The sequence below is a fragment of the Semicossyphus pulcher genome, unplaced genomic scaffold (genome assembly GCF_022749685.1).
Source record: "Semicossyphus pulcher isolate SPU_LCO1_2020_fin unplaced genomic scaffold, fSemPul1.0.p SCAF_14, whole genome shotgun sequence".
NCBI classification, from domain to species: domain Eukaryota; kingdom Metazoa; phylum Chordata; class Actinopteri; order Labriformes; family Labridae; genus Semicossyphus; species Semicossyphus pulcher.
In genome coordinates, this window is record NW_027211648.1 from 24,318,447 (window position 1) to 24,341,553 (window position 23,107).

The 23,107-nt window shown below is 41.2% G+C and overlaps 1 protein-coding gene across 1 annotated transcript; it reads right to left on the reverse strand.

Annotated features, from left to right (window-relative positions):
• Nucleotides 1–15,663: 15,663 nt before the first annotated feature.
• On the reverse strand, nucleotides 15,664–22,826 carry LOC138591057 (solute carrier family 66 member 3-like). The gene is made up of 7 exons (XM_069661563.1): nucleotides 22,611–22,826; nucleotides 20,353–20,435; nucleotides 19,002–19,071; nucleotides 18,811–18,868; nucleotides 18,355–18,475; nucleotides 17,215–17,256; nucleotides 15,664–16,220 (listed from the first exon to the last, which is right to left on the reverse strand). Exons 1-7 carry the CDS (start codon nucleotides 22,754–22,756, stop codon nucleotides 16,120–16,122), a joined length of 621 nt encoding a protein of 206 aa, XP_069517664.1. The 5' UTR covers nucleotides 22,757–22,826; the 3' UTR covers nucleotides 15,664–16,119.
• Between the last annotated feature and the right edge of the window lie 281 nt (nucleotides 22,827–23,107).

Sequence of the window (23,107 nt, forward strand, 5' to 3'; positions counted from 1 at the left end):
GCCACCATAGCATTGTAGCTTCCCTTTTTTATTTGATTAGTGGATGTTATCTACTGACATATAAATAATTATGTTTTCATTGTTCAAATCACTGACTTCCTTAGCGCTTCTTTTAGTCTTTGCGACCACTTTTCACTACATATCAAATTCACCCGTTCACACACATTCATACACTGATGGCAGAGACTGCTACATAAAGTGCCCAACTGTCAATCAATTATCACATTCATACCCATCATTGCTGGGAGGACGCTTCGACATATAGCCTGAGGGAGCTGGGGATCGAACCTCCAACCTTCCCATTGAAAGAAGAGCGACTCTACCACTGATCCACAGCCGCTCTGTAAGTAATCTTCATTCTGATAACATAATGTATAACAACAGCTAACAAACTGTCGTACAATCCATAATTAGGGCTGTACCAAACAACATTTTTTACATTTGAAATATATATGGATTGAAGCAGAATATTTTGTTAGATGTAATGTATATATATATATATATATATATATATATATATATATACACACACACACACACACACACAGACACATAAACACATAAACACATACACGCTGCGTGTCCACACAGGTCACAGAAACCTGAATAAGGTACTGAAGCAAACAAGCTGCGACTTCTAGGAAAATCAGAAAGGCAGGGAAGAGGTTCTTCCAGGATTTGAGCAAATAAAGCCTCCAGTGACTCTTATTCAGATTTCTTACACAGGCACGCTTTAAATCACCAGTTTGTCATCATATGCAAATAGTAATATAGCTGCTGGTCTTTAAAGAAATCCACGATTCATGTTCACAATCAGTTTTAATCTTCACAGAAGACTATTAAACACCGTGAAAACTACTTCAGACATTTAGCATGACAAATACAGAAAGTAAATTAACAAGTAAAATAACTTAATATTTACCATGTTTGCCTGGTAGACCTACAGAAAAGTAAAACAAAGATGGGATCAACAAGTTGCCGCTTCCAACTGCCAGCTCTCAGTATCTCTGGCACTGCACGTCGTCTGCGTGTAGCATGGTCACATGACCAACATCACAACTTTATTGACCAGGAAGAACAGAGTCCTCTGCACTCCCACCAAATTACCCTTGATCCAACAACCAAGAACAATTTTTCTAAAACATTCTACATTCTACATGAAATAAATCAATGATAATTTCCTAGCACTTTTAGGTCACTCAAGAAAAATTGAGTAGCCAGCAAACATACCTCAACTCAGGTAAATGCTACATACAAGAGAACACTGATCCTGATAAACAGGTATAAAACACCCTATCGTACTAAACTAGAAAAGGCGTAGCGAACAATGGCTAGCTCTAAGTGAAAAGCCTAATATTTAGCTGCTTTCTACAAGAATCACTAACTTCTGAATGGGCCTTTCTAGAATCGATGGTTTGCTGAGGCGCTCGCCACCTTTTCCCAACTTTTGTTCTCCTATCCATATTGCTGCTCTTCGTACCAGTCCATCTTTATCCTTGTGTACTCTAAGAACCCTGGCAAGTTTCCATTCATTACAAGGGATCTCCTCTTCCTTGACAATGACGGCATCCCCGATATGCACATTTTGTCTTGGAGCATGCCACTTTTGCCTTAGATTGATGTTGGCAAGATATTCCTTTCTCCATCTGTTCCAAAACTGCTTGGAGAGATATTGCACTCTTCTCTAACGCTTTCTGGCATACAAGTCCTCCTTGACAAATTCACCTGGTGGGGGCAGTGAAACAGAAGATTTCATGGTCAGCAGGTGGTTGGGGGTTAAAGGCTCAAGACTTTTGGGATCATTAATACTGTTCACTGTCAGTGGGCGGTTGTTCACAATGGACATGGCTTCATAGAAATATGTCCTCAAGGAAGCATCGTCCAATCTTCCAACACTGCATGCTAGGACTGAACTGAGTACGCTCCGAACTGTCCTGACCTGCCGCTCCCATACCCCTCCAACATGACTTGAGCTTGACGCATTCATGCAGAAGTCGCACTGCTTCTCTGCCAAATATGCAGCGACTCTGACTTTATCCATTTCCATCAGGGCCTTTTCCATTTAATTTCTTGCCCCAAAGAAGTTAGATCCCTGATCTGATTTTATGTGTCTAACAGCTCCACGGATGGCTATGAAACACCGTAAAGCATTGATTAATGCGTCAGTCATCATGTCTTCCAACATCTCTATGTGAACTGCTCTGGAACATAGGCACGTGAAAAGGTGACCATACCGTTTTTGCAACATGCAACCTTGTTTTGTGTGGAATGGGCCAAAGCAGTCCATACCACAGTAAGTGAACGGTGGTGAGGGATCAATGCGGTCATTAGGCAGATCTGCAATCAGTTACTCCTCTGGTGGCCTGCGAGCCCTCCTACAGAGGACACAATGTTTTATGTACTGGGCTACTGCCTTACTGCCACCAATAATCCAATAACCATTGGCCCTCAATTCATTCAGGGTTTGTCTTCTGCCTTGATGTTGCGTCTTTTCATGATAATGTGCAAGGATGAGGCGTGTAACAACACCATCTCTTGGAAGAATTATTGGGTGTCTGAGATCAACAGGTGCTGATGCTCTTTTCAGCTGTCCTCCCACCCTCATTATGTCTTTTTGAGGTGTGGGTCAAGTTGATAGAGTTTGTGGTTACACGGCCTGAGTATGTGCAGCTCCTCCTTGAATGCATTTTGCCGAGCAAGCTTAATGATAGTGGGTCTCATTCATGAAACGTTAGTAAATTTGTGCATAGATTTGCACATAAAAGCCTACGCTACTAAAAACCTACTCCGAATTCATGAACACCGCCTGAAACTCAGATCTGATCGTAAACACTTGTGTATGATCATGAATGCCAATCCATCGTGAAAGTGACAGCGCGCTCCCGGTAATCAGCTGTTAGCATAAATCCCCGCACATGAATTGCCAATGACCACCATATAAGGAGGTGTAGATGCATCCAGTCGAACTGTCAGTCATGGCGCAAACAAAGAAAGAGAGAGAAAGAGAAAATAATTTTTCCAAAGCGGAGATAGAAATAATTTTGGGTGAAGTGGACTTAAGAAAACACATTTTATTTTCTTCTGTTAGCAGTGGTGTGACAGGGACAGGCAAAGCGAAGGCCTGGAGGGAGGTGACAGATGCCGTAAATGTTGTTTCTGTAGTCCAAAGAACCATGTCAGAGTGCAAATGGTTTGACATGAAACTGGAGGCAAAGAAACGCATAAGTGCGCACAAAAAAAACCCATCAGCCCCAGGAGGAGGAGGCTCACATTCACAATTATCAGCTGCGGATGAGCGCATCGCTGGCATAATTGGGGAGACCTCTCTGTCAGGAATTATACCTGATGGAGACAGCGACATGCCTCCACTGGAGTCAACATCAAACCCTGATGGTAAGGTGATAAGTGTTGTATCGTAATACATTAAACCATCACTGATAGCTTGGTGGTCAGTATAGTTTAACCTAGGTCGTACAGTCTCACCAAACAAACAGAAGATTCATTTGTGGGTTTTTCTCTCCGGATTGAATGAAGTATAAACGGGAAACCAGGAATGTTATATTGTGCGTAATGGATAAAATCTAAATCAGTGATGGCTGTCGGGTGTAGAGCTATTTAACATTTATTTTAACAAAGGATACGGATAACATATAGCCCACAGCAGTTTTGTATGCCTCGTCTTCAAATTATTTGAATCTTAATAGCCTAAAGCTCTGTTTTATACAGCTCCAAATAAGTCAGTCTGCAACGCCTTGTTGTATGCCAGCTCCTGTGTTGTCTGCGGGTTGGGCAGTGGGGTCATAAGCCACGGCGTCAGTGGGTAACCCCTATCCCCTATGGATATAGAAGGTGAGTCTGTATATAAAACACACATGCAATTGTGTAGGCAGGCTATATTCTTAGCAATGAGCCAGCCGTCCCGCACAGCTCCATCCTCTAAACGCGTGCCAACTGCGCTATTACGCAGGATGAATGAGTCATGCGTCCCACAAGGCCACCGTGCCACAACGTTTAACAACACACACTTTGCATCACAGATCAGTTGCACATTCACGGAATGAAAGTTTATCCGGTTTATGTAAGCAAATGCATCACCAGATGGAGCCTTGATGCGTACGTGTGTGCAGTCTATGGCACCTGGCATGTTTCCAATTGCACTGAATGCCTGCATCACTTCTACCTACCGTTGTGCGCCATAGGGAAATTGTATATACTCTGGCATTATTTTTATAATACCGTTAAGCACTGCAGGGAGGATGCGGCTCATAGATGGTCGCGAAATGCCGGACCTGTCACCTATCTCCTGTTGGAAGGTCCCTGTGGCTAGGAAACCAAGCACAGATAGTACCTGTAGATGTGCAGGGATGGCATGGCTGCGTTTTGTTGGCCTTGTCAGATTAGGCTCCAAAATGTTGCATAAATGCTGCAGAATTGGTCTCGGTAGTCTGAAACGACTAATCAACCATCACTCTCAGCCAACATATCTGCCCGATCCCTGAAATACCTCTCTCTCCAAATAGCGCCTTGCGCCAAATCATGCAAGAGTGCAAGTTCAGCCATTTTCACCATTAACTAAGACTGAATGCCTTTTATACTGTGGGAGGTTTAATTAGAATTGACACCACCTGAGTGACCCAGATATGGTAATGGTTTACATCCTTTTTGTGATTTAATTATTAGCCTATATTTTTATTATCATCATTCAACATGTAGAAAGAACGTGTAATCTAGTGAGTTGATTTACATAGATAGTTCACAATCATGAACCAAATCTGGATCTTAAACCTGCCAATTGCCAACTAATTTAACTAAATGTTATATTTTTAATCGTTTGTCATGTTTAGGCTATATCACGTGTTTCAAAGGCATCTGCCTATTGTGCACATAACAGAGCGCAATATGAATTAAAATTGTAATTTCCAATAGTGACAAGCATTATTTATGTGCATTCTTAAATTTACACAAGCACTACGCGTGGTCAGCAGCATGTGTAGATTTTGTTAGTAGCTACGAAAAGATCGGAGCTACTAAAATATTGATGAATGCGGAGATGCGCGTAAATTTCCGTCTGTGAACAGTTAACACACAAATTCGTTCTGCTCACGTTTCATGAATGGGACCCAGTGAGCGAAGCTCTTCGTCTTTCTTCCACATTTAAGGGTTCTGCCTTCTTATTTCTCGTTGCTAATTGTTGAATCCGAGCAATTGCGTTCACAGCTGTGGTCCATTTAGAGAACCGTGACAGCCTTTCTTGGAAATCAAAGTGCTTTACGGCCTCAGTGTTCAGCACTTGAGTAACCTTGACTTCGGGATCTCCCACCAACAGCTCTGAAGTTCCTCGGTTTGCTATTACTTCTCTCTCCCAGAGAAACTTTGGTCCAGTAAGCCAGCTTGAGTTGATTAGCTCTGCAACCTTGAGGCCCCTTGAGGCATAATCAGCAGGGTTTTCTCTTGTGTCAACGTAGAACCACTATCCTGGGTCAGTGGTTTCCCGGATTCTCTGGACACGGTTGGCTACAAAGACATGAAACCGTCTGGCTTGGTTGTTAATATAACCTAGGACAAATTGTGAGTCCGTCCAAAAGTACTCTCTGTCAACTCTAAGTTCAAGCTCCTGCTTCAGCACGTTGCTCACAGCTGCGGAGATCACTGCAGCAGTCAACTCTGATCTTGGTATAGTGACTATTTTTGTGGCCGCGACTCTAGATTTGCCCATGATTAAGGAGCAGTGGACCTTATCTTCACCCACTACTCTGATGTATGAACACTGACCATAGCCTTGACTGCTAAAATCAGAGAAGTGATATAGTTCAACTTGAAGGACTTTTCTGAAGTTCTCAGGTGTGAAGCATCTTTGGATCTGAATGCTTTCAAGATTTTTCAAATCATTCAACCAACTCTCCCACCTTGGCTTTAACTCACTTGGCAGAGGTTCATCCCAAGCAATGCCTTTCTGACACATCTCTTGAGGGATTCTTTTTCCTGTTAAGATGAATGGGGCCAAGAATCCTAATGGATCATAAACTGAAGCCACCACGGAGAGAATTCCACGTCGGGTAGCTGGTTTTTCATCAAGCAAGACCTTGAAGGAGAAAGTGTCACTCTCTGCACTCCACCTCACTTCTTGCACCCTCTGCACTGGGAGATCACCATGGATGAGATCCATATTCTACACCTCAACAGAATGTTCAGTTGCAGAGATAGACTCTAAAACGTCTCAATTGTTGGAGATGAATTTGTGAAGGTGTAGCTTTTAGCCTTCCTTCACCAGCTCTATTGCTGCATTAATGGATTCCACACTTATGAGGCCATCATCTACGTAAAAATGCTTCCTAATGAAGCTAGCTGCCGTTGGATGCTCTCTCTCATTTTGGCCAGCGAGATGTTTCATGCCATAGTTGGCGCAGCCTGGTGATGATGACGCTCCGAAGAGGTGAACCTTCATGCGAAACTTTCTTGGTTCTGAATCAGTATCTCCATTGTCCCACCACAAGAAGCAAATATAATCTCTGTCTTCTTTGCAGACATGGAATCTGTGGAACATTTTATCCACGTTGCACATGACTGCAATGGAGTGCTTGCAGAATTGACAGAGGATTCCAGTGAGCCCATTTGTAAGATCAGGTCCTGTTAGAAGATGGTCGTTTAAGGAAGAACTTTCATACTTTGCGGAGTAGTCAAAAACTACCCTAATCTTATCTGGCTTCCTAGTGTGACGAGCGGCAAACACACCCTCACTCAAGGGTGAGGTTTGGTGCAATTTATTAATTTTATTTAACTACGGGAAAGCCTGACAACGCCACCCTGGGAATTTTGCCCAGGGAGATATTTAAAGCACAATGCAGTGGGCCTCACCATACCACCCTGCTCCTGTGACAGCACAGCCTTCAGACCACCATGACTGGCATCAACCTCCAAGATGAAAGGGAGGGAGAAGTGGGCATAAGCTAGCACAGGAGCAGTGGTAAGCTTGGTCTTAAGGGCCTTAAAGCTGCAGTGACATTCCTCTGACCAGTTCTCAGCAACTGCACGCTCTGACCTCTTTCTTGACTTGCTGCCTCCCAACTTGGCCACCAGCCTGTGTAGAGGGGCAGCCAACTTGGCAAAGCCAAGTAGCAAGGATTGGCATTGTTGGTCGCCAAAGATCCGTTGCATCAGACGTTGAACGGTGCTAGGGGCATTGCAGAGTCCAAAGGGCATGCGATTCCACTCAAAGAGGCCAAATGGAGTGCAGAATGCTGTTTTGGGCCAGTTTGCTTCAGCAACCGGGACCTGATTGTACCCGCAAGCAAGGTCCATGGTGGAGAACCAGCGAGCACCTGTCAAGGCATCCAGGGACTCTTCGATGCGAGGAAGAGGAAACGCAACCTTCCTGGTCTTATTGTTCAGTGGCCTGTAGTCAACGCACATGCGAAGACTGAAGCCATTTGCTTTTGCCCGTCTTATTTCTCTACATGACTTTTTTCAGGGGGCTTTAATGCATGCAACGATGACACATTGACACATCACAAGATGAATGAAGGAAACTCTCCAAAGCTTGATCCAGCTGCTCAGTGACATAGCGATTCCACCTGGATGTTACCCAATCAGGGAGCTTGGCTAACATTTTCTGGTTCTCTTCACAGTCGTTGAGAACCTGAAGGCCCTTAATGTGAGGCATGGCATCACTACATGTTTGGAGGAAGTCACTGAATTCCCTTAGCTAAACATACTCTTTTCCATCAATCTTTGGCCACCTCTTAAGCTTTTCTCTGTAAGCATGTTGCACCACGAAAGAGTGACCATATCTGGCATTTAGTTTCACCCAGGCTTGTTGATAGGCTTCTTCGTCCTTCCTGTAGAAGCTTCCTTCCAGAATAGACCTTGCTTCTCCGCTGCTCTAAAAAATTAAGGGAACACTTAATCAAACATCAGATCTTGATGAACGTATAATTCAAGTTCAAAATCTTTACTGATGTACATTGTATCATTTGTTGAGAACAAAATGATGTAACAACGGTCAATGAAACCAAAATCATCAGCCCATTGAGGGTTGGATTCAAAATCACACCCAAAATCAGAGTTAAAAAATTGAAATCACTGGCTGATCCAACTTGCGTGAATGTCATCATGGCAACTCATGATGTGACTCAGTAGTGTGTATGGCCCGTATGCACTTCCGACAATGTCTGGGCATGCTCCTGATGAGTCGGCGGATAGTGTCCTGGGGGATCTCCTCCCAGACCTGGATCAGGGCATCAGTGAGCTCCTGGACAGTCTGTGGCGGTAATTGGCGGCGTCTGATGCACCGATACATAATGTCCCATAGGTGCTCAATTGGATTTAGGTCAGGGGAATGAAAGGGCCAGTCAATGGAGGGCCAGTCAATGGCATTAATGCCTTCGTCACTCTGGCCACATGAGACCGGGCATTGTCCTGCACCACGAGGAACCCAGGGCCCACTGCACCACCATAAGGTCTAACAATTGCTTGTCATCCCGGTACCTAACAGCAGTCAGGGTACCATTGGCTATGACATGGAGGTCTGTGCGGCCCTCCAAGAAAATGCCTCCCCAGACCATCACTGACCCACCGCCAAACTGGTCATGCTGGATGATGTTACAGGCAGCATAACGTTCACCGCAAATGCCAATGGAGCTGCACGATGCTGGGCTGTGAGCACAGGTCCGAATAGAGGACGTTGGGCCCTCATGCCACCCTCATGGAGTCCGTTTCTGACAGTTTGGTCAGAAACATGCAAGCCAGTAGCCATTTTTAGTCATTTTGTAGGGCTCTGGCAGTGCTCCTCCTGTTACTCCTCGCACTAAGTAGCAAATATCGGTCCTGCTGCTGGGTTGATGCCCTTCTACGGCCCTGTCCAGCTCTCCTCGTGTAACAACCGGTCTCCTGGTGCCTCCACCATGCTCTTGAGACTGTGCTGGGAGAAACAGCAAACTTTCTTGCGACCGCACGTATGGATGTGCCATCCTGTGCAACCTGATTGGGTTGCAGGTACTGCCTCATGCTACCAGTAGTGACAAGGACACTAGCAGAACACAAGACTAGAGAAGAATCAGTCAGGAAGTATCAGGAGAGAGCAACTGTCTGAGGCCACCACATGCAAAGCCATTCCGTTTTTGGGGGTTGTCTTGCTTTTGCCTCTCCATTGCACCTGTTGTCTCTTTAATTTGCACCATAGCAGGTGAAATTGGTTCACAATCACTTGTGCTTCCTAAATGGACAGATTGATATCCCTGAAGTTTAACTGACTTGGGTGTTACAATGTGACGATTAAGTGTTCTCTTAATTTTTTTGAGCAGTGTAGAACAACCTATCTGCAGAATATGAGCATTGTCTCTCTGTAAGAGCCTTAAAGCTTGTACTCCACTCTGTGAACTTCGGTGGGTCACCAGAGAAGACAGAAGGTTCTGGGACTGGAAGTCGAGTCAGGGCCATTGATTCCTGTAATGTCTGCACTAAAGTTGTTCATTTTTTGAAACTTGCCCTTCTTGAAGTCCTATAAAAGGATTATGTTGACCAGGATCCTTTGCTTCACTGCATGGAGAACTAGATCCCTCACTCTTTGCCTTTAACTCCTCTTCATTGTACACTCTGAGCTTTGCTTCAATGACTTCAATGTCTTTTTCAGTCGTTGACGTTGTACATCAATTGCTGCTTCTCTCTCAATTTCAGCTAACTGTGCAGCTGTCTCTGCTCTCTTAGCTGAAATACTTGGAGACTCTGAGACTCTGAGTGAAGTGACTTTGGAAACTGAGGATCCATATATGGACTTATTCATATTGGCATATTCATTGTCAAGCAGCATGCATAACCTTGCTTTTTCTGCATCTGCATCAAACTCTTCCCCCTCTTCAGTAAGGTGTACCTCATTAGTCCCATTAAATCTGCTGTTACAGCTGAGCATGAATCAATTTTTCTTCTTATTTCTGGGCTGGGTGTTGTATTAAGTCTAATGTTGTTGTATAGCTCCTTTAACTCAGATTCTAGTTTTTCCACTATATCCATCATGTTGTACAAGTCATTCTCAGGGCATTCATGCCGTAATTTCATACAAACTTCTCTGGCTTGGGTTTTCCATTTTTCATATGTTAACTTAAACTTCCTTTCTCTTTTAGCTGATTCTGGCTCTTTTAGCTCCAGCATCTTAGGGGTTAAGCGTCTGTCACGGGAAAATTCTTATTTTATCTGGATTTCCTTCAGCTGAATTAAGCTCCATAGGCAGGTGTTTTACAATGCTTATCCTTTTTGACACTCCCAATCTCCCCTTTCTCTGTTGCATCAGTCTCAGAGTTTAAGAATCCTTGCTTTTCTGACTTGGAATCTTTCTGCTCACCTAACTCATCATACTGAGATAAAAACTCATTCTGAACTGATGTTTTTTTACCTTTAAGCAGTTAAAATTAAAATGGAAAACAAGGTAACTTACTAGCACATTAATTGCAGTCATCAAACACTTTCTGTGAAGTCAAACATGACAGCCAGAACCTTTCTGCTGCGCCCAGAGCTGTAAGGAGGCGCATGCAGCGTCATAGACAGGGAAGTGCACTGTTGTTAGCACAGGCACAAAGAGCATTGGCAAAGAAGAAGATTTCTGTTTTATCTCCTTTCCTCTGGTAAGGCAGAAGACTCCAGAGTCCACAAAGTCCGGAGAGGCAGCCGGTAAGATCCGACTCTTTAATTTAATGTGACGGACTGTTTACCGGTGGAGATCGCCGCCGGCGTGGGATTATTATTGTTAGCTGTAGCTTATCCACGGGGACTGTTTAAGTGTGACAGGGAATGAACTGTTAAAATGATTCTTTGTTCTGATGTTTTCTTTGATCTGTTTGTGAGCTAAAAATAGATCATGATTAATGTTTGTCCTGTGTCACATTCACGTGGGGGATAAAATATGCATATGGTTTAATTAAGATGACGTAAATATTAATGTAATATTACTTTAAGTTTAAAAGATTAAATAAGATAGAAGTTTTATGTTTAAATGTAAGTTAAGTCTTATTTTCTAAGCTAAATGATAGCAGTAGTTTATTTGCATTTCATTGATGAATTGATGTTTATAAGTTAAAAACTTAAAATTTTGCTTTATTAGAATATTAACAAATATCTTTTGCTTGTTGCTTATATTGACATAGCACATAGGTAAAACTATATTTTCTTTTTTACTTCAATTTTTGTGGGTTTCCTTTAAAGGTTTTTCAGCTAAATGAACCAAACAACTAAATTCTTAATAGATAATGAACCTCTCCCTCTACCACCAACCAATGCATCAGCAATCAAATAATTAATAATAACTGATGGGATCAATGGAAGTGTCGAACGGAAACTTACCTGCTTAACCTGTTGGAAATAAAAAGAGGAGAAAAGAAAAGCTGTTTGTTTGGTCATTGAGTGAAGTCCAGTTTTTTATCTTCGGGTGGATTCTCAATCCCTTTCAAGTGGGGAAACTGCAAAATAACTTGACACTTTCCTCAAGCAAACTTACACCAGTCCTTTATATACAGTCCTGAGCTCTTTTTACTTTTTATTTAGCAATGATTATTTCCTTGTACCTTCAATGCGGAACTTTCCATCGATTACCGGAGGTAGAAGACTATCATTGCACAGTCTGACCTGAAGAGGCACACTTTCGACTGTAGTCCACAGCAGGAGATGAGCGAACTGCATGCTGAGACCCACGTTTCACCACAGGATAAGGCAGAGCTGTACACTGAAACTTTAGTCTGCTGCAGGGGATGTAGCAGAGCTGCACGCTGAGACCCACGTTTCACCACAGGATAAGGCAGAGCTGTACACTGAAACTTTAGTCTGCTGCAGGGGATGTAGCAGAGCTGCACGCTGAGACCCACGTTTCACCACAGGATGAGGCAGAGCTGTATGCTGAAACCTTAGTCTGCTGCAGGGGATGTAGCAGAGCTGCATGCTGTTGACCCACGGTTCACCACAGGATGAGGCAGAGCTTCATGTTGAAACAGTGATCCACTGCTGTAGTGGGAGCAGAACTGCACGCTGAAACCCGAAGATCACCGCAGGAGATGAAGCAGAGCTGCATGTCGGAATTGAAGTCCACTGCAGTTGACGATTAGCCTCCGGAGGATGGATTTAGGCCACATTTTCACTATAGCTGCTGGTCTTTAAAGGAAACCACGATTCATAATGTTCACAATCAGGTTTCATCTTCACAGAAGACTATTAAACACCGTGAATCATCTACATCTCATCAGGTACATCTTTGTTTTATTGTATTCATTATCTTATAGATAGCGATGCTAAATGTAAGACACAGGTGAACATTATTTGGGGGATAAAACAATTGTAGTGTTTATAGAGCTTTGAGAGGCGGATATTTACACTGTATTACATTATCCGCCTTCCCACTCTGGCGCCACTGTGGGCTAGAGCTATTTTCCAGCCAGCCAGTGTTAATGGCCCAGGTCTCAAACCGTAAGAACAAAAAACGTGTTTCTACACCGATAGCCCTGCAGTGTTTCCCTAGAACCCACCCATAACATGCCGCCTCGGTGTAAACTTCACTCATCCCACCCACATTAGTTGCACTGTTGAGTACAACATAACAGATAAGAAAACATTCTTGTCAGACTCCTGTAAATTAAGATAGCCATACTGTCGAGCAATCCATAATTAGGGCTGTACCAAATGACATTTTTTACATTCAAGGCTTCTATTGGGTTTGAAAATGTTGTTGTTGAACAAATATGGATTGAAGCAGAATATTTTGTTGGATGTAAATAAGATATATATATATATATATATATATATATATATATATATATATATATATATATGTATGTATATTATATGAACGCTGCATGTACACACAGGTCACAGAAACCTGAATCCTCCAGTGACTCTTATTCAGATTTCTGACTCAGGCACGCTTTAAATCGCCAGTTTGTCGTTGTATGCAGATAGTAATATAGCTGCTGGTCTTTAAAGGAAGCCACGATTGATACTGATGTTCACAATCAGGTTTAATCTTCACAGAAGACTATTAAACACCGTGAAAACAACAAAACAAACAAGACAATTTCAGACATTTAGCATGAAATAAATAAAGACAGTAAATGAACAAGTAATATAACTTAATATTTACCGTGTTTGCCTGGTAGACCAACAGAAAAGCAAAACAAAAGACGGGATCAACAAGTTGCCGCTTCCAACTGCCAGCTCTCAGTATCTCTGGCACTGCACGTCGTCTGCGTGTAGCATGGTCACATGACCAACATCACAACTTTATTGACCAGGACGAACGCCACAAAGGAAGTTTCCTAATACCGTATATCTTTGACAAGACAAAATAACCGAAAAAGTAGTAAAATTAAATACTTTAGGGCTGCAACAAAGGTAAAATATTACAATAATCATTAAAGAGGAAAAAGGTAAGTTTAGTAACTCTCACCGTTGTCATGGCAACGTGTGAGGTCGGAGCAGCGTCCGCTACAATTAATGGTTTTAAAAGTGAATACAATCCTGCTCTGAATGGCATTAGATCATGAGATCCTCTAAATCCCATAATCTTTCAAACCTGCACTGTCAGATACGAGGGTTAATGTTTACTCAATCTCGGATCCCGACAACGGTGAACGCAGGGGCGTTTTTAGCTGCAGCCTTGTTCCAGATTGTAGGGCAAACCCATAATAAGAAAACCACAAACAAGAGCCAAAACGGACAGTAACATTAATTTGCAAAAGCCGTTCAGCGTTCAGATTTCCCGACTCCCTCGAATGCATCAGAAATGATCGATCCGATCTCTGTTCAACAAAAGAGCATTTTAAAAGTTCTTTCTTCTCCTCTTGAGGACAGACCTGACAAAGCTTCATTTTTACTTTTTACAAATCTGTATCATGATGTTGAAATTTCGGCAAAGGTAAGACCCGTTAATTACAAGACTTAAAAAACATCATAGGCTATAATACAAAAAACACTGCAGACTCGCAGCACAGAGAGGGGGGAGCTGCTGTGCAGGCGCACAGAGGGAGGGAGGGAGCGGATGATCACTGACTAAAATGATGACTTGATATTAAACTTTGTTTGATCATAAAGTCTGAAGATCAACAACCATTCACGTGACAACGCCATCATGCTTGTGCAGAGCTCTTTTGAAGACTACAGCTTAAAGTTCCGTTCCACTACAGTACATTAAAATCAACTCCGGACTAAAAACCTTCGGGGAAAGAATCAAAACATTTGGCTCTAACGACGCCACTGGGTGGACGTGCCGGGCGTGTAGCCAGCGGTTAGCTTAAACGGCTTCCAGTCAATACTTGGACAATTTTTCTCATGATCTACTTTAATTAACGGGTCTTACCTTTGCTGAAATTTCAACATCATGATGCAGATTTGTAAAAAGTTCAAATGAAGCTTTGTCAGGTCTGTCCTCAAGAGGAGAAGAAAACTACTTTTAAAATGCTCCTTTGCGGAACGGAGGTAGATGCGATAATTTCTGGTGAATTCGTGGAAATCGGGAAATATGAACGCTGAACGGCTTTCGTGACAAGCAGGGAATTCATCTCAAGTTATTTTTAGACCTACAAGGGATTGTTAGCTGTTAGCATGCAGATGTCTGTTTATAGAGATTAATAACAAGCTAAATCGTCATCAGATGATGCTGATGGGAGCCAGGAGGTCTGCTTTTGCTCTCCACATGGACACACGTTTTTCCTGCATTCGCCTCAGCCTGCTGATACGTGATTGGTCAATATTACTCGGACTACAAGCATACTACAAACAGAAACCAGATCACTTGCCGTCCCGGAAATCCACGTCTCTGCCTACAGATTCTACATTTCTTTGTAGAATATGAGAATAATATTTACTGAATTCATGGGGTGCACCGTTAATGCTTCTCTGATCCGAGCTACTTTTATTTGTTTGAATGTACATCTGGGCTTTACCAGAGACGACACACAGGCATTGTATTATTTCTATCCAAATATACTTGACTGAAGCCCCCTTTCATCACCAACTACTCTGAGTGAACGTGCATGTGTTTGCCTTTTCAGGCCTCACACTTCAGTGCTGTCACCCACCAGCTTCCACTTAATAGAAATGTTGTATTTGAGTCTGTCCTGACTCTGAAAAAAGGGGAATTAACCAACAAGAAGCAGAAACAATGAAGGTATGCAATCATAGCCCATGAGTCAAAATACTGAGCGGCACTATTCCATTGAACGTTTTTATAAAAGTGTTTGTCCTGATATTTTTGTATTAAAGTAACCAGACTGAGTTTGGGCACATCTTGTGTGTATGTGGTTTAAATAGCAGGAGGAGAGTAACTCTGGGTGTGTGTGTGTGTGTGTGTGCGTGTGCGTGTGCGTGTACGTGTGTGTTCGTGTACACACTGAGTGCTCTTCTTTAACCAAGATGCATGTTTTATACATATAGATATACACAGTATATATTTTACATGCCATACAGTGCACATTATATTATTTATACAGCCTTGTCCACTTTGTATTTAAGGGCTCTACATCCAGATTGCATGTTTGCTACCAAACAGCTCTATAATAATAACTACTTCAACAATAAAGACATGGATGTGCCTTCTGGTTCTGGATTATTTCTCTCTCATTAAAGAAATATCTTGGAAGCTTTTATTCTGTTAATAACTTGGTGATTTTTTTTAAATGAAACTACAACCGTGTATGAAGGTAGAATTTTTGCTTTATTAAAACAATTCAGAAAATAATTTTACACTTATAAAAGCTTTTCATAATACAGTATATCTTATCCTGAGGAGGAGGATCTCAGTTAAAGTTGGTTTGTGCTGGCCTGTCTAATAACACTACTATTTTTCTCATACAGTATGAAGATGCATTGGTCTCTGCTCTCACTACAGATTTCCACTCACTGGAATGTTATAAAAAGACGTGTGGGTTTAACACTGAGGTAAAAACAACATAAAAAGCACATTTAAGGGTCAGTATTACAAAAGCTGCTTACATAACCACAGTTACTCATCATTTTTGTTTTCCATCCTATCTGTGTCGTGAGTAACCAAGTGATCTCTCTGGTGAACAGAGCTGGAGGACACAGAATGAACTGCAGTTTTACTGCAGCGTCACAGAACAGCCGGTCAGCGTCAGAACCCGGCCTTACAGCTTATTCATCTTTCTTGGTCCTGCTGCTGTTTCTCTGGTAGTAGAGCACCGTGAGCAGCACCCACATGTTGAGCAAGGTCATGGCGATGAACCGCACCAACACTGAGACAAAAAGAGAGATTATATTAATTCATAGATCAATACTAATTCACATGACCTCAATAAGATTTTTGAAACACTAGCAGAAAGTTACAGTTTTTAACATCACAAAGTGGATGACTTGAGGATGTGCACGTTGTGCAACAGTTTCCTTCTCTACATAAAATAATGAGAAGTTTTTCAGAAAATGTATCTGCTTCACACAGAACAAGCTGAGAAAATCCCCTGTTTTGGTTCTGCATACACATTTCAACCTCCTACTATGACAATAACACTAGCCAGATTCTCTGTTGAGGTTACTAGTAACATTACTTACTGAAGAGAACAACTACAAAAAGACACAAAATGAGCATAAATGTACACAGATACAACTTCAAAGAGATAAAAAATGACTAAAAATATGACCTTGACAGCTAGAAAGAGATCAACCATAAAACAGGCAGAACATCTACAAACAGATGCAAGACAAACATTAATATAAGCAGAACAACTACAAAGAGTTGAAAACGAAATATAAGCAGGACATCTCTTCAGCCTGGGAGTCTTGCCCTGATGTAGAAGGTGTTGGCTGCATTTTTACATGTCAGTGCCCAGGGGCCTGTCGTCTCATAATCCATCCATTCATTATCGGAAAAATAGAAACTCTTTAGCAAACTAAGCAACTTAGATGACAGCTTATATTATATTTTACACACCGTATGCTTACTGCATTTTCTCCCCTGAAAGCATATAAAAGCTACATCCCGAATTCAGTTTCCAAAGCCAAACCTTTCGAAAAAACTGGGAAACATAGGCATCAATATGACAATTCACATGGGAGATGCTTCTGACTGAGCACCCAAGCATTAAGCATTTCACTCTGGTCCCTCTCTGTAAACACCAGATAGCAAAGCACCCATATCCTTAACACATGTAAAACTATGATTGTAGTTATTTAGAAATCAGTCTTCACTCTGAAATATTAATAGAGACTATAAAAATGCCAATGGTGACTTACCCTGCATGTCTCCAGTTGTCACTGTGGTGGTGTAAATCCGCGCTGAAACAAAGACGAAGCCGAGTGAATGTTATCCTCATTATTTAACAGAGCATCTAATATTTAATTAATGAAGCATATAATTGCTAATTTATTTAATTAGTAGCAGAGTAAATATTATGATACATATTCATGAACTGGAAGTAACAGTACTTTAGGAAGGACACATTGTGTAAACGTTCCTGAATTTATCAGGAAGCATAAGGGTCAGATAGATGAGATGATTTTAGCATTAATTTCAAAAGCAGTGATCAGCCTTTTGGTTATCTATTTACTGTATCACAGTTAAACAATACTCTTGAAGTTACGCTTATTTTTTACCTTTGATTTATTTCTTATTGTGGGGTCATGCAAGACTTCATTATTATTATTATTATTAATTAAATGACTGGAATGGACTGGTCTAAATTACAAATGGGTACAAAAGTTAGAAGCCGCTGGAGGAGTTGTAATGACGACAGCAGGCAGATGTGCCTGATCAAAGTATATACAGTAAAAGTGCTTGTTTTTGTGTTTTTTCACTGACAGGTTCTGGTTGTTATCCAATGTGTCTGACAAAATCACAGAAAGGACGATTTAGCTCAGTTGGCAGAGCAAGCGCCCCATGTGCAGAGGTTACAGTCCTCAATGTAGTCTGAATAAAGTCTGCGCCTAATGAGGATAAGCCCCCTACTTGGGAGTTATCTAGTTTCTTTCAGCATTTTTCACTGTTAGATGTAGAAGCCCATTGTTTTATTGGTTCAAAAGCAAACAGCAGATAAAGTCTAGCTACTAACTGGTGAACATAGTTGAGCATTTAGAGTCTGATATGTAGTGAATATTGGAATTTGGAGATTGTGATTATATTCCATAAAAGGGTTTTTTCCCTTTTCTGAAACATCAGTATTAGACATCCTAAACAACATTAGCTCAGAAACACAATACAGGCACTGGATAACAATTGAAGTTGCAGCAGCATTAGCTAAAAAGATGCCTCATTCAAACAAGCCTCATTTTGAAAACTATAACTTTTTACACACAGGCTGGGGGATTATACTGTAGAAGAATACTGAGAAGAGTAAAGGTGCAAGACACACACATAAGACAGTATGTGATACGTACCCATACATGTGTATGTAGCCATACCCCAGGAGAGGGCGCTAACCTGTCCAGCATCCTTCGACCACCACAGGCATTGCAGCTGGGCAAATTTACTGGCTGCACTGATGAATGTGCACAGGCTCTGAGAGGAGAGAGGTCAATGGATGAAGATTTAGTCTCCAGTGTTTCTGCATGTTCTTTTAAAATCATTAACTACAGTTCAGTTTAATTCAGAAGCATGAAACGTTTCAAACACTCTCTGTAGCCTGCAGTTAGTTGCAGGGTCACAGCGTACACTTATTTATATGCAAACAATATTTTAAGAAGATCTCATCTCATTAACCAACAGGACCATTTTGCAATTACAAAGTCAGGGTGTCTTCCTGAGATACACAAGGTGCACCTCATTACACCTGACTGAGGACATGCCATCTCTTTCCTTACTGACTTATCATTGACATTACACTGATTTATTACCATGGCCAAATCTATGATCCACTTGTCCACTGTGAGGAGCCTCCAACCTCCGACAAACCTGAGCACATTCTGTTAGGGTAATAAAACGTGACATTCTGTAAAAGTTATCAACAGAAGTCAACGGTCATTGCTTTTCTTCAGCACAGAATGAACACTTCCACAGGGGTTATTTTTAAGTAATGAAAGGATACAGCAAGATGTAGATGAGGCTCTGCCGCAGGCTGCCGTTGTAGTGAAGAATCAGGAGCAGAAGAATGACATCTGATGACAAAGGACAGAATACACACCTGATCAATGCAGGTTTCAGAGATTGATTGAGGCTTGATTTTCATTTCAAGGGGCACAGCTGTAAATATTTACTTGTAATAAACTACTCCCAAATAGCTGATAGCTCTGGTTTAAAAAGCTCATACACATAAGATTGTACCTGAGTATTCTATTGGTAACACATCCACATTAACAGACCTGTTAGGATGAACATTTGTTGCTCTAGAAACTTGACTCCAGTAAGAAGAGTGATTTTCTGTTATTCTCTTTCCACAGATGGAGATTACATATGGAGATCAATAAAAGGTCATAGATGACTTAATGCCCCTCTCAATGGGGACCCATGTCAAGTCATTTGTTTCCACTCTATAGGATCATTGTGACACTAAAACACTCTAACATGTCATCATTTACTGCCCACATGTGGATGGTTTATTGATTTTCTGTCAAACCCTTGTGAATAAATTTAACCATGGGCACACATTTGTCATACTGATATTGAGCTTTTCTCTAACATGATTAGTTATGCCCATAGACTGTATAGACCTAGCCACAGTGGTGTCAACTTAGGGAATGTTTACAGCCATTTTCAAGCCGCCATCTTGTTTTATTTGGAGCAGGAGGACACCGTATTTGGACAAAAGGGGTCTACTTTCTCTAAATGGAATCATAATTTTCAAAATAAACATCATGCCGTATTAAAGAAGACTTGAATCTAGAGATTGAGACCAAAAACTGATTAGGACAATGTTTATAGAAGTAATAAATCAACTAAGAATAGGGTCATAGGGCAGATTACTTTATTTTGCAGCCAGGGAATTCGCCCCCTGCTGGCCATTAGAGAGAATGCAGAGTTATGGCACCTCTGCGTTGGCTTTATTAAGAGGCTACATCCACTTCTTACAATCGGTCAATGGTTTGACACCTTTACAAAATAATAAATTGCATTTCTTAAATCATGCAAGATCTTTTAGACCCTGAAATGAATATATCAGTCCCTCCATGATTTTGATTGTTGAGGCTAAAAATGCCTCCCTTCTGTAGCTTTTCTAAAAAATTGCAATGAAAGTTACAGTGTTTTGAAGCTTTTTTTCTGTTTAACACATTACACATCCACCCATCGATTGGTTGAATTTGCATGATTTAACAGTAACGCAACATTGCAAATTTTTGGAGGGACTGGTATATACTGTATACTGTAAATGGTCTCTTCACATAGCCAGTGCTGTATTCTGGTTGGTAATAAAATCTGTGTCTGAAATAACAGCAACTCACCTTGAGCAATGAGAATGGGATATTCCAGGTATGTTGGAGGTGGGTAGTCATAGTACATCTGGTACGTTACAAAAACAATGAACCTGTAAAACAAATGGTTTCATGAAAGTTATTGCACTGTATTGTAATGTTCAGTACAAAATCACAAGTAATGGTTAAAATGGTAAAACTGGGATGCTGAGAACACAAAAACTCTGGTGTAGTGAGAAGGGTTTTTCATTCTGCCATGTCACACTAAAGCTCAAGCATTATGACTAACTGATACAATGTTGACTGATACATAACAGTAACTGTGACAGTCAATGTTCAGTTCACTCTCCAATGGAAATGTCTTAGCAAACATGATGAACCAACAGCGACAGACATAGTCCAGGGGATTTGTTCTTCAGCTAAAACAAACTCTGCCTCCAAATAATTGTAGTCTTCAGCAAAAGCCTTTCTTCGACTGTACAGGAGAAGATCCTGTTTATCAAGCTAACATGCAGATTGATGAATGAGGTGGCAGGCTGTCCGTGTGTTTCCATGTGCGGTCATGGCGATGGCTGATGCACGGTGAAGTTGTCACAACAAAAAACCTTCAAAACCAGATCAAGTTAAAGCTGCACAGGGCATTTTCACAGGCTCATAGTGTCAAATGGCTGATAAAGGTAGTGATATGACAAGGCCCTGACCTCCTTGAGGACAGTGTCAGTATACTGCACACAGCATGCTCACATTCACCAGCCAGGCCAATATTTTATGCAGTAAAGAACAGAGAAGCTGACTGCAGCTGAGTACTGATTTTTTTTTTTTTCCACTTACAAGGGGCATTAAGTTACTTTATCAAGTTCTGTCTGATTTGTAACATTGATGTGCTACATCACCAGATGCACAACGGTCTGCTGCTTATAATCTACATAAAATTAAACTTAATTTTTACAGGCAGATGAGGTTTGGTCATGTTTGAGTGGTTTTTGTTCTCAGACAGGCTGAAAAGGTATATTTAAAAGCCAGAAATCTCAGCAACTAGTGCAGTAATCACTTAAACGTTGGTACTGATTAATAACCACTGACTGCCTGAAGCCTGCCATACTCTATGGAGCAATATAATATTACTTATAGCACCTCTGAGATGTGTTCATATGCTGTGAAGGACAGGTGGTTACCATCAGTTACAAAAGAAACTCCAGAGATTCATTACCATTAGTGTCACAGTTTGAATCAATGCCAGTGTAATATACATCCATATAACAACTTTAGTAATTTCCAATTACCCAGTGCAGCTTTAACACTTGGCTTTTCCACTGTAGCATGCACAATGACAGCAGGCGATCGCTCACCAACACAGTAGAGACATTTAGGAGAGTACAGCTACTGCCAGGCACAGAGGAGAGACAGGACACTGAGAAATTATACAGCCTAACAGACACAGCATGGCTCAGTCTAAACTAATTAACTTTTATAAAACGTACAAACAAGGGGGGGAAAAATAAAGGCAAATGATAACAAGCCAAACAAGGAGTTCTGGCCGTAAATTTGAGGGTAGACTTACTATATAAGCTTCAGTGTCAATTCTTTCCAGACACAAAAACTAGTCCACTACACCGATTTAAATGTTATCAGACATCACACTGCTGTACATAGACATACTTAATGTCCACAATAAACTCAATAATTCGACCACAATTCTCATTTCTGTATACAAACACAGTGTAAAACGTTCACCGTGGGATTATTTTCAGAGAGCATCTGTGTCCTATTTTACAGTTAATCTCAAAAAGAAACCACATCCTCTAACTTAATCCTCTACTGGCCCCAAATAATCGTTCTGTATAATGATGCATTTCCCCTCATTCCCTCCACTAGATGCAAACAGTGGGGCAGCACGGATGGTGGAGCAAAAATAAGATTTTCAACGTTTTATGAAGATAAAAGGTAAGTGTTGATTTATATCTTTGCCGAATTAAGCAGTATATGTCAAGGATTCAAAGGCTGTTTGAAAAAACATTAAATGATATCTGTGTAGTTATCTATACCCCAAATCGCCACAAATTGCAACTATTTTAAATGGACTTTGGAGGTGGGGCGGTGGGCTACAGGAAGACTAACATTAAATTAACTTTAGTTTACATCAGCAAAGAAAGAAGTAACGCACTGTATACCTCGGAACAATGGTCACAATCAACTTTCTTTTCCCCTGAAGTTACACACTTTACAGATCAAATAACGGCGTTTAGCTTACAAAAATAAATACTTTTCTAGTGACAAAAATCACATACCCGATCAACTCGAGCAGAAGGCTGTTGAGGCTGACTCCAGTCGTTGATTTCGCTCTCATCAGAACAAAAATCTGCGGAAACTTCAACACCATGCACACAAACAGCGTGCTGAAATTAGCGACGTGCAGCAGCGTATCGGACTGCATTGTTTTCAGATGGAAATAACAAAAAATAATCTCAGAGGATTTTGCTAAAAGTAGCGGCCAGATGCTGCTGCTGATCTATCCCAGTGCAAAGATAGATGAATTACTTCCGCGTTAACCTGTCAAAGTAAACGAAAATGAAAGCTTATTTTGAAATCGTAACCAAATGTGTAAAAAGCAAAAAAAGGGTAATTGAATCTATTGCAGGGCACTGTTTTTTTTTTTACAGACTTGCAAAAGTCTTCTTTGAGTTAGATGGATATATAGACAGACAGGTAGACAGACAGGCAGATAGATAAGGATACAGTTTTATTTTGAAAATAACTTTGTGGTTTCCTTTGATTTTTTGTAAGC

Coding starts and splice junctions, on each gene's coding strand:
- LOC138591057 (XM_069661563.1), bottom strand. CDS start 22,756: ATGCAGTCCGATACGCTGCTGCACGTCGCTAATTTCAGCACGCTGTTT. Junction 19,072..20,352: donor TCCCATTCTCATTGCTCAAG/GTGAGTTGCTGT, acceptor CTTTGTCATCAG/ATGTCATTCTTCTGCTCCTG. Junction 18,869..19,001: donor AGCCTCATCTACATCTTGCT/GTATCCTTTCAT, acceptor GAATGTGCTCAG/GTTTGTCGGAGGTTGGAGGC.